At 50.2% G+C, this 12,500-nt stretch overlaps 1 protein-coding gene across 1 annotated transcript in view; it reads right to left on the bottom strand.

Annotated features, from left to right (window-relative positions):
- The window catches only part of LOC311326173 (breast cancer anti-estrogen resistance protein 3 homolog), a gene marked incomplete at its 3' end in the record, with an annotated part of 26,671 nt that extends 15,350 nt beyond the window's left edge, over window positions 1-11,321 (bottom strand). Inside the window, exon 1 of the mRNA XM_084459031.1 lies at window positions 11,301-11,321. Coding sequence (XP_084315157.1) covers window positions 11,301-11,315 — 15 coding nt within the window. The 5' untranslated portion in view covers window positions 11,316-11,321. The remainder of the gene's footprint in view (window positions 1-11,300) is intronic.
- Between the last annotated feature and the right edge of the window lie 1,179 nt (window positions 11,322-12,500).

Below are 12,500 nucleotides of genomic sequence, written 5' to 3'. Positions count from 1 at the left end.
ACCCCTCATCTAGTACTAACCCCTCACCTAGTACTAACCCCTCACCTAGTACTAACCCCTCATCTAGTACTAACCCCTCATCTAGTACTAACCCCTCAGTCTAGTACTAACCCCTCATCTAGTACTAACCCCTCATCTAGTACTAACCCCTCATCTAGTACTAACCCCTCATCTAGTACTAACCCTTCATCTAGTACTAACCCTTCATCTGGTACTAACCCCTCATCTAGTACTAACCCCTCACCTAGTACTAACCCCTCATCTAGTACTAACCCCTCATCTAGTACTAACCCCTCATCTAGTACTAACCCTCATCTAGTACTACTAACCCCTCATCTAGTACTACTAACCCCTCATCTAGTACTACTAACCCCTCATCTAGTACTACTAACCCCTCAGTCTAGTACTAACCCCTCATCTAGTACTACTAACCCCTCATCTAGTACTAACCCCTCATCTAGTACTAACCCCTCATCTAGTACTAACCCCTCATCTAGTACTAACCCTCATCTAGTACTACTAACCCCTCATCTAGTACTACTAACCCCTCATCTAGTACTACTAACCCCTCAGTCTAGTACTAACCCCTCATCTAGTACTACTAACCCCTCATCTAGTACTACTAACCCCTCATCTAGTACTAACCCCTCATCTAGTACTAACCCTCATCTAGTACTACTAACCCCTCATCTAGTACTACTAACCCCTCATCTAGTACTACTAACCCCTCAGTCTAGTACTAACCCCTCATCTAGTACTACTAACCCCCCATCTAGTACTACTAACCCCTCATCTAGTACTAACCCCTCATCTAGTACTAACCCCTCAGTCCAGTACTAACCCCTCATCTAGTACTAACCCCTCATCTAGTACTAACCCTTCATCTAGTACTAACCCCTCAGTCCAGTACTAACCCCTCATCTAGTACTAACCCCTCATCTAGTACTACTAACCCCCCATCTAGTACTAACCCTACATCTAGTACTAACCCCTCATCTAGTACTAACCCCTCATCTACTACTACTAACCCCCCATCTAGTACTAACCCCTCATCTAGTACTAACCCCTCATCTAGTACTAACCCCTCATCGAGTACTACTAACCCCCCATCTAGTACTAACCCCTCATCTAGTACTAACCCCTCATCTAGTACTAACCCCTCATCTAGTACTAACCCCTCATCTAGTACTACTAACCCCCCATCTAGTACTAACCCTACATCTAGTACTAACCCCTCATCTAGTACTAACCCCTCATCTAGTAGTACTAACCCCCCATCTAGTACTAACCCCTCATCTAGTACTAACCCCTCATCGAGTACTACTAACCCCCCATCTAGTACTAACCCCTCATCTAGTACTAACCCCTCATCTAGTACTAACCCCTCATCTAGTACTAACCCCTCAGTCTAGTACTAACCCCTCATCTAGTACTAACCCCTCATCTAGTACTAACCTCTCCAGTCTTCTCTCAGTCTTACAAGAGAACAACTGACCTAGCCTACTAAGGTTGGGACTGTAAAACGCATGCACACACACACACACACACACACACACACACACACACACACACACACACACACACACACAGTGTAGCATCTTACCTTGGCTGTGAGGACGGAGCTCTTGTGGTAGAAGCAGCAGAGAGCTGCAGTCAGACTCCGGAGCAGGTCGCATCTCTCAGACACGCCTGCCATCTCTGACAGCACACACACACACACACACACACACACACACACACACACACACACACACACACACACACACACACACACACACCTGGCCCTCAGGCAGTGTTCTGACAGCTCCCAACAACAAGCCTCTAACTTCCTCAGCTAAGCTCTCACTGACTGCAGAAATGTCGCAGCTCTGCCTCCCAGTCTGAGGACAACGTGCTACCAGCTCTGCCTCCCAGTCTGAGGACAATGTGCTACCAGCTGCCTGGACTCTCTCCACTACACCAGTACAACTATTACCAGTACAACCACTATTACCAGTACAACCTCTACACCAGTACAACCACTACACCAGTACAACCTCTACACCAGTACAACCACTACACCAGTACAACCACTACACCAGTACAACCTATATTACCAGTACAACTATTACCAGTACAACCACTATTACCAGTACAACCACTACACCAGTACAACCTCTACACCAGTACAACCACTATTACCAGTGCAGCCACTATGACCAGTACAACCACTACACCAGTACAACCACTATGACCAGTACAACCACTATTACCAGTACAACCACTATACCAGTACAACTACTATTACCAGTACAACCTCTATTACCAGTACAACCACTACACCAGTACAACCACTATTACCAGTACAACTATTACCAGTACAACCACTACACCAGTACAACCACTATTACCAGTACAACCACTACACCACTCCGCCAGCCTATGAGCACACACTCCACTCTGTCTCTCCTGATAGCACCCTCCGCTCTGCTCTGCTGCTCCTGACGCATATGCCAGTATGTATGTATGTGTGTGTGTGTGTGTGTGTGTGCGCGTGTGTGTGTGTGTGTGCTGCTGTCAGTATTTCCTGTACAGAAGGACAGAAGAAGTGATCCTGCTCTCCTGATGAAATCTCAACCATCTGCAAGAGAGCTTACTCTGCTTCTCTCTCTCCCTCCACCTCTCTCTCTGCCTCTCTCTCTCTCTCTCTCTCTCTCTCTCTCTCTCCCTCCCTCCACCTCTCTCTCTGCCTCTCTCTCTCTCTCTCTCTCCCTCCCTCCACCTCTCTCTGCCTCTCTCTCTCTCTTTCTCCCTCCCTCCACCTCTCTCTCTGCCTCTCTCTCTCTCCCTCTCTCCACCTCTCTGCCTCTCTCTCTCCCTCCCTCCCTCCCTCCACCTCTCTCTCTGCCTCTCTCTCTCCCTCCCTCCCTCCACCTCTCCCTCCACCTCTCTCTCTCTGCCCCTCTCTCCCTCTCTCCCTCTCCCTACTATCTGCCTCTCTCTTCATCTCTCCCTCCACAAGAGAGAGAGGCACCTGCATCTCCCCCTTTCTCTCTTTCTCTCCCTGTCTCTGCCTCTCCTCCATCACTCTCTCACTCCCCCCCCCCCCCCCCCGTCTGAACCTCCACACAGTGTAGCACAGAGGAGATGGTAGTATATCAATATTAGAGCCATGAGTTATTCTACACTGTAGAAAGAAAGCTTATTGAAAGCTTATTTACTAAAAACAACTGGAATATGTAGAGAGTGGGTCGTATGCCCACCTCCCTTGTTCTCTGTAAAGCGCATTGTGTTGCCTCTGGGTATGAAATGCGCTATACAAATAAAGCTTTGATTGATTGATCGATAAAATCCCAGCTGTTCCAAGCGGACGCAACGGCATCTGTACATGAGAGTATAATCCCATGTACTGTACTGTACTGTATGTCTATGACCTTGTGATGAGATGTTATATGACGATGGCTGCCCACTACTCCTGGAGGAGGACAGCTCGGGCGGGAAAACGCAGAAGACAAATTCCACCGGCGACCCCTGAAGTTGCGTGTGTGTGTGTGTGCGTTGTGTTGCGTGCCCCTCTCACCTGTGTGTAACATGTGTGTCACCGTGTGGTGGGTTAAAGACCTCCCTCGGGTCCTGTCCATTTCTATCTCCGTCTGTGTATCTGATGCCAGCCTGTCTGGTTGAAATATGATGTTGACGTACAGTAGGGCGCTGCTCGTCTGACTCGGGGGCCTGAGAGTTGAGTCTAATCTCATCCATGTTTATGTTCACTGGGCTGCTGGTCCAGGCTGGCAGGCAGGAATTTTCTCCCTCATGAAGATAATTACAGCCAATGCCTCTCCTTCACCCTCCTCCCCCCCTACTCCCTCCTCTCCTCCTCCCCTCCTCTCCTCCCTCCTCCCCTCCCTCCTCCTCCCTGCCTCTCCTTCACCCTCCCTCTCCACCCTCCTCCCCTCCTCTCCTCCTCTCCTCCCTCCTCCTCCCTTCCTCTCCTTCACCCTCCTCCCCCCCTACTCCCTCCTCCTCCCTTCCTCTCCTTCACCCTCCCTCTCCACCCTCCTCCCCTCCCTCCTCCTCCCTCCTCCTCCCTTCCTCTCCTTCACCCTCCCTCTCCACCCTCCTCCCCTTCTCTCCTCCTCTTCCCTCCTCCTCCCTTCCTCTCCATCACCCTCCCTCTCCACCCTCCTCTCCTCCCTCCTCCTCCCTCCTCCTCCCTTCCTCTCCTTCACCCTCCCTCTCCACCCTCCTCCCTCTGCTCTCCTCCCTCCTCCTCCCTTCCTCTCCTTCACCCTCCCTCTCCACCCTCCTCCTCTTCTCTCCTCTCCTCCTCCTCCCTTCCTCTCCCTCTCCACCCTCCTCCTCTTCTCTCCTCCCTCCTCCTCCCTTCCTCTCCTTCACCCTACCTCTCCACCCTCCTCCTCCCTCCTCCTCCCCTCCCTCCTCCTCCCCTCCTCTCCTCTCCTCCCTCCTCCTCCCTCCTCCTCCCCTCCTCTCCTCCCTCCTCCTCCCCTTCTCTCCTCTCCTCCCCTCCTCTCCTCTCCTCCCTCCTCTCTCCTCCCTCCTCCTCCCCTCCTCTCCTCTCCTCCCTCCTCCTCCCTCCTCCTCCCTCCTCCTCCTCCCCTCCTCCCCTCCCCTCCTCTCCTCCCTCCTCCTCTCCTCCTCTCCTCCCCTCCTCCTCCCTCCTCCTCCCTTCCACCCAGGGAGCCAGCAGGAATCCCAGAGAAGGAAATACATTTCTGTCACATTCCTCTGGGAAACAGGGCAGCACGTAGAGGTTCACTAACTCCCTGTAAGTGTGTGTGTGTGTGTGTGTGTGTGTGTGTGTGTGTGCGCGCGCATGTGCGTGTGTGTGTGCGTGTGTGTGTGTGTGTGTGTGTGTGTGTGTGTATAAATGCCTCACACCAGTAAACCCACTGGAACCACACAGAGCCTCTCAGAACCCTCGACCAAACCAGCAGAAGCTAAAATACATGTTGACCTCAGGGACCGGTCAGACTGGTACTGGTCAGACTGGTCAGACTGGTCAGACACACTGAGGCGCGGACTTTCCCCCCCTGGACACAGAGGAGAGCTGGGCAGAGACCGATGAGATACAATCCACGCTGTATGAGTCTCTATAGACTCCACTCTATATGAGTCTCTATAGACTCCACTCTGTATGAGTCTCTATAGACTCCACTCTATATGAGTCTCTATAGACTCCCCTCTGTATGAGTCTCTACAGACTTCACTCTATAGAGGGCGGTTCAGACTTAACCTGACCTTAACCTCCACACAACCATGTGGCGTACTTTCAATATAACACAGAAAGGTGATTGGATGAACTATCTATCACAGGCTTCTCGCTGTCATAACTAAACCACGCCCATAGCCGCTAGTAGTTCCCAGGACGCCGATTGGCCCTTGGGCTTGCGAGGTCAGGATGGTCTCCTGAGGCTGGTGCGGACTGCCCAGTGCCTCCGTGGATGTGAGCTCCCCTCCAGCCGCGCTGGGAGCGCCAGGGAAAGCCCCGCTGGATCATCAGAGACCAGCCACCCACAATCACAGCCTGTTTCAGCTGCTGCCCGTCTGGCAAAACAGCGCTGCAGCCTCACGGCCCCGGCCCCGGCCCCGGGCCCCGCAGGCTCATAGACAGCTGTTCCCACCGGGCAACCAGGCTCATGAACAACGGACACTCATGGCCTGTAGCCTGTCTGCCTGTGATACACACACACTCACACTCAGACTGCGCACACACACACACACATGCAAACAACGCACGTTTGCATCTTTCACGCACCAAACACTTTACAAACACCATACTTTTTATTGTATTGTTTATCGCTGTCCTATTGTTTTGCACTGTTTTTTATCTTTTAAAAAAGTATTATTATTCTTGTTGCTTCAAGGCTGAAGAGCCAGAACCCAAGCATTTTACTCTCTTATACTTATATAACAGACGTAACAAAAAAGACATCTTAAATCTTGAATTTTGATCTTGAACAGGTCAGTAATAGGATGAGCAGGTTTGGCTGCTGGGCATCTGAACTCTGTTCTGCACAGGTCTCCTACAGTACTCCACCACTCCACTAGAGGGCACTCTGGCTCTCTCTTGATAAGTTTCGCTGGATTGAATTGCTGTGTTCACTCGCTTCTATGTGTGTATACTTTGTGTGCGTGTGTGTAGCTGTGTTCGGAATCGTTCCCTATTCACTATATAGTGCACTATATAGGGTGTCAGCCATTTTGTTTGTAGTGTCCGAATTCTCCACGGAATTTTCGTTTCCTATATAGTCCACTATTTATTACCCACGATTCACCTTGATTTGCAGGGAACAGTGCATGTACCCTACATTTTCTCCGTTCCCTAGGTAGTTCACTACATGGTGAACCCTATATAGGGAATAGGGAGTGAGGGAACGATTCCCAACACAGCTTGTGTGTGTGTGTGTGTGTGTGTGTGTGTGTGTGCGCTATTAGAGGGAGACAAGAGAGTAATGACTTCCTCCTCGTCTTCCCGGGGATCAGTCCAGTCTTACACATCTCTCTCTCTCTCCTCTTCCTCCCTCTCTTCTATATACATCAGTTGGCTACTAGGTTTGGGGTATAGTCCCATAAAGTCATCCCCACCGGGTCTTGAACCCCGATCTCCCGCGCGGGAGTCCATTGCTTTCACCGCTACTCTACTTGTGCAGTAGAGATCTGTGAGTAGATTTTGGTGTCCTTGTATGTTTTGGTGTTCTGGGACTACACTTAATACATTTATTAATTAATAAATGTATATAATTAATTTATAATTATAAATAGAGGCATTAAAACCCTATTAGTGATGCAGTGTTCAACAACAGTTGATTTACAGAGGGCAAGGGTAAAAACAAACAATACACTTAACCTTAAAAGGGGTTTAAACATAGAGGTATTTATAAAAATGTCCTCTCTCTGTCCCTCTCTCTCTCTCTGGGGCCTGGGTACAGAGCAGCCATTGTTTCTTGTAAAGCTCTTTAGGAGAGCTGAGCTGCTTACTGTTCTCAGCTCAGAGAGAGAGAGAGAGAGCAGAGGGAACAGAGGAGGAGAGAGGGAGTGAGCCAAGGGAACAGAGGAGGAGAGGAGAGAGGGAGTGCTAAAGGTTCATGTGAAAAGAAGGAGAGAATGTCCTTCAGGGGCCACCGAGGCCAACAGGGACTCTCTCTCTCTCTCTCTCTCTCTCTCTCTCTCTCGTTCACTCTGTCTCTGCCCCTGGCTGATCCTTGCTTACACACACACACACACACACACACACACACACACACACACACTCTCTCTCTCTCTCTCTCTCTCTCCACTCTGCCTCTGCCCCTTGCAGCTCCTTGCTTACATGCACACACACACTCACACACACACACACACACACACACACACACACACACACACACACTCTCTCTCTCTCTCTCTCTCTCTCTCTCTCCACTCTGTCTCTGCCCCTTGCTGCTCCTTGCTTACATGGACACACACACACTCTCTCTCTCTCTCTCTCTCTCTCTCTCTCTCTCACACTCTCTCTCTCTCTCACACACACACACACACACACACACACACACACACACACACACACACACACACACATAAACACTGAGGGTGGTATTTGACTGATAGTTTGACAGGTACACTCACAGGCAGACTCACTGACCAACCACAAGACTAGGATTCACATCTGCACCAATGAAGAGTCTGGTTGGTCATTTTTCCCTCCCTCTCTCCTCCCTCCCTCCCTCTCTCCTCCCTCCCTCCCTCCCACGCTGGGCCCAGGATTGGCTATCTTTAGTCTTCTAGAACTCCTCCTTGCTGCTCTCTCCCTCCCTCGCTCCCTCTCTCCCTCCCTCGCTCCCTCTCTCCATCTCTCTGTCCTCTGACGTTATCAGCCATGTCTAATCACAGCCACACCAACAAGACGCTTCTCACACCCCTCTCTCATCTCTTTCCTCTCTCTCTCTATCTCTCTCCCTCTCCCCTCCTCTCTTTCTCTCTCTCCCTCCCTCTCTCCCTCTCTCCATCTCTCTATCCTCTGACGTTATCAGCCATGTCTAATCACAGCCACACCAGCAAGACGCTCACACGCAACAACTTCCTCACAGCAGCCAGCCAATCTCACACCCCTCTCTCTCTCTCCTCTCTCTCTCATCTCTCCTCTCTCTTTCTATCTCTCCTCTCCTCTCTTTCTCTCTCTCCCCTTCCCTCTCTCTCTCTCTCTCTCCTCTGTCTCTCATCTCTCTCCTCTCTCTCTCATCTCTCCTCTCTCTTTCTATCTCTCCTCTCCTCTCTTTCTCTCTCTCCCCTTCCCTCTCTCTCTCTCTCTCTCTCCTCTGTCTCTCATCTCTCTCCTCTCTCTCTCCCTCTCCCCTCCTCTCGTTCTCTCTCTCCCCTTCCCTCTCTCTCTCTCTCTCCTCTGTCTCTGATCTCTCCTCTCTCTTTCTATCTCCCTATCCCCTCCTCTCTTTCTCTCTCTCTCTCTCTCTCTCTCTCCTCTGTCTCTCATCTCTCTCCTCTCTCTTTCTATCTCTCTCGCTCTCTCCTCCTCTCTTTCTCTCTCTCACCTTTCCTCTCTCTCTCTCTCTCTATCTCTCCCCTCCTCTCTTTCTCTCTCTCCCCTTCCCTCTCTCTCTCTCTCCTGTCTCTCATCTCTCTCCTCTCTCTCTCCCTCTCTCCTCCTCTCTTTCTCTCTCTCCCCTTCCCTCTCTCTCTCTCTCTCTCCTCTGTCTCTCATCTCTCTACTCTCTCTTTCTATCTCTCTCCCTCTCCCCTCCTCTCTTTCTCTCTCTCCCATTCCCTCTCTCTCTCTCTCTCTCTCTCTCCTCTGTCTCTCATCTCTCTCCTCTCTCTCTCTCTCTCCCTCTCCCCTCCTCTCTTTCTCTCTCTCCCCTTCCCTCTCTCTCTCTCTCTCTCCTCTGTCTCTCATCTCTCTCCTCTCTCTCTCTCCCTCTCCCCTCCTCTCTTTCTCTCTCTCTCTCCCCTTCCCTCTCTCTCTCTCTCTCTCCTCTGTCTCTCATCTCTCTCCTCTCTCTCTCTCCCTCTCCCCTCCTCTCTTTCTCTCTCTCCCCTATGGTCTGCGATGTGTGTGTTTGTATGTCTGTGTTGACTATTATATTACTATCTAGTGTGTCAGTGCCAGTGTAAGCAGCAGCTTTGTGTAAACAGCTGTGTATGTGTGTGTGTGTGCGTGTGTGTGTGTACAGTATGTGTGTGTGTGTGTGTGTGTTGACAGTAGCATTGTAGCCAGGCTGGCATGTCCCTGGCCGGCCAGCTCGCCACAGGATATTACCTCGTCAGATTGTCTCTTTGATCTCCCTGCTGCTTCCTGTGTGTGTGCGGCTGATGGACATGTTAGCTGATTAACAGGGGAGATCAGGACGAACAATGCACAGACACACACACACACAGTTGTACATAAACACAGCTGGCTGTCTCTGCTGACAGAGCAGTGATTATACCTCAAACAAGGTGCGAGAACCAACTGACTAACCGAGAGAACAACCGTACCTGGGTGAAAATATCATTATGCAAATGCGATGTTTATTCCTGGAAATACACTCTAAGAAACCAGGCCAGGTCAAGCCTGGCTTATGTGCGTGGCTGGCTTGTTTCTGTGCAGGACTGATAGGACGGTAATGTCTGATAAATAAAGATGGGTCTTGTCACCTGGACACATCAGTTCCAATGCTTCCAATGCTAATCCAGCACAATGAGAGCGGGATAGCCAGTTAGCTCATGAGCTCACAACAACTAGCAGCAGCTTCCATAACATAAATGGTAGTGGTCAGTGGCTAAAGCAGTTACACTGATGATAACATAAAGTCATCCCCACCGGGAACCCCGGTCTCCTGGGTGGGAGTCCAATGCTCTCACCACTACTCTACTTGTGCAGTGGAGATCGACAGGTGGGTTTTGGTGTCCTTCTTCCAGTCCACAAAAAGGTACAAAAATGTGCAGAAGAATGTACAAATGCTTGTCCCTGGGGGTAGTACCCTCAAATACCTTTTAATGTACCTTTGTCAGGGGAACATAGTTTCACTCTTATAGTTTGCACCTTTGAGAGGCAATTATGTACATTGAGGTACAAATCTGTACCTGATTAATATTCATGCACTGGTACAAATTTGTACCATCTGAACAATATCTAGTAGAAATTTGAACTTAGTAGGCCACCACCCTAGTGACAATGCCATTTGTACCTTTTAGGTGGCAAATATAACGAAAATAGTCAGAAAACCTTTCCAGCATTTATTTCATTCTCAGCATTTATTGAATTAAACCCAACGCTATACAGTAAGTAGCTTCCCACTATAAGTTTGCTATGAGCTAACTTTGAGGGGAAATTCTGTCTGCCTTAATGACCATTTGTACCGTGTAGGACAAAACCGTACCTCTACAGTAGGTTTTCTGAGAGGGTACAACATGGCTAAACATACCACCGCAAGGTAAACAGGCCTTCTGTGTTTGTGTTTGTGTGTTTACAGTATGTGTGTGTGTGTGTGTGTGTACAGTATATGTGAGTGTGTGTGTGTCTCTTTGGTGGGAAACCCCAGGCTTGCTTTTCACACCGAACTGAGAGGATCACACATATGAGGTCAGAGAGAAAGAAGAGAGTTTGAGAGAGAGGGAGGGGAGGAGAAAAGAGGAGAGAAGAGAGGAGAGGAGAAGAGAGGAGAAGAGAGGAGAGGAGAGGAGAGGGAGAGAGAGTTAAGAGAATCCTAGAGTAGAGAGAGAGAGAGAGAGAGAGAGAGAGAGAGAGAAAAGAGGGATGGATGAAGGACAAGCGGTAGGTGAGAGGAAGGATAATGTGATTTACTCTACACACACCACCTGTACCCCTCTGGCACCACACAGACACACACACACACACACACACACACACACGGCCAGCTGTACCCCAGCCTCTGTTGGTCACAATCAGATTAGTGTGTTTGATAAAAGTAATCTCTTCCACACACACACACACACACACACACACACACACACACACACACACACACACACACACACACACACACACACACACAATGACTCACAATGATTCATCCATAAACATCCCTGTTTGGGAGACCAAACACAACTGATGCCAACCCCCCCCCCCCCCCCCCTGTCTCTGCTATCACATATCAGCACCAGGACAGCACAGGTCAAACCCCTAGTCCATTACCCCCCCTCACACACACACACACACACACACACACACACACACACACCGTGCAGACACCTGTAGAGTCCTGGTCGGAGAGCTGGACCAGCTGAGTTCCTACTGTGTGTGTGTGTGTGTGCTGTGTTGCCGGTAGTAACGGTTAGAGTTTGTAGAGCTGTTGTTGTCCTACCTTGACGTAGTCCATGGTGGGGTCCATGTTGCTGACTGGGTCCCTGGGAAACACAGAGAGAGACAGGGCTCGGTTCAACGCACACATCCTCGCTGGTATCGGACCAGCGCCAGTACCACGCCTGCTCCCTCAGGCTGGCTCCACAGCCAGACTAGACCAGGCTGGTTAGCTGGGGCTAGCTGTTAGCTCCCTGAGGCTAGCTGTTAGCTCCCTGAGGCTAGCTATTAGCTCCCTGAGGCTAGCTGTTAGCTCCCTGAGGCTAGCTCCACTAGGACTATGCTCTCTGTAGCTCCAGCAGGTTGGTTGTGTAACCTACACTCTCACAGCTAGACTGACTGAGGTTCTCTCAACCCCACCCCCTCTCTCTCTCTCTCTCTCTCTCTCTCTCTTTCTCTCTCTCCCTCTCTTTCCCACAGGAGCAGAATGCCTGCCCTCCCATTCCACTCTGCCCTGAATCAAGCCCTCACACACACACACACACACACACACACACCACACACACACACACACACACACACACACACACACACACACCACACACACTACACATATACAGTACACACACCACACACGCCCCTCTTCTGACCCCACTGACAAATTCACAAGGAGGTTAGAGATCTCCCTCCAAACACAGACACACACACACACACACACACACATACACACAAGGCTGGCAGGCGAGACACCCTCCTCCTCTGAAATACTCAGCAGAGGAGTCTTGGTCTAGCAACCTCATGTTGGGGTCACCCCCCCCTGCCAGACCCTGTCAGACAGACTCCTCCCCAGGCTGAGAGCTTGTGGTCTGGAGGGAAGCCCACTATTCAAAAGGGACACACAAAAGCAACACACCTAATCTGCTGTTGCTACATCCGTTTAATTAACCCCACTGTCTGGATTTAGAGATTATAATCTGAGAGAAACTCACCGAGATCAAGAGCCTCTCCTCTCTTCTCCTCTTGTCCCCTCCTCTTCTCCTCTCCTCTCTTCTCCTCTCCTCTCCTCTCTTCTCCTCTTCTCTCCTCTTTACTCCTCTCTTCTCCTCTTCTCTTCTCTTTACTCCTCTCCTCTCTTCTCCTCTCCTCTCTTCTCCTCTTCTCTCCTCTTTACTCCTCTCTTCTCCTCTCTTCTCCTCTCCTCTCCTCTCTTCTCCACTCTTTCCTCTCTAGAGAGATTCAGAGCTATAGAGCAATGCCAATGTAA

This window comes from Borostomias antarcticus (assembly GCF_949987555.1).
Source record: "Borostomias antarcticus genome assembly, chromosome: 26".
In the NCBI taxonomy this organism is placed as follows: Eukaryota; Metazoa; Chordata; class Actinopteri; order Stomiiformes; family Stomiidae; genus Borostomias; species Borostomias antarcticus.
The sequence above is the reverse complement of the archived record's forward strand: the minus strand, read 5'-3'. Positions and strand labels throughout refer to the sequence as shown.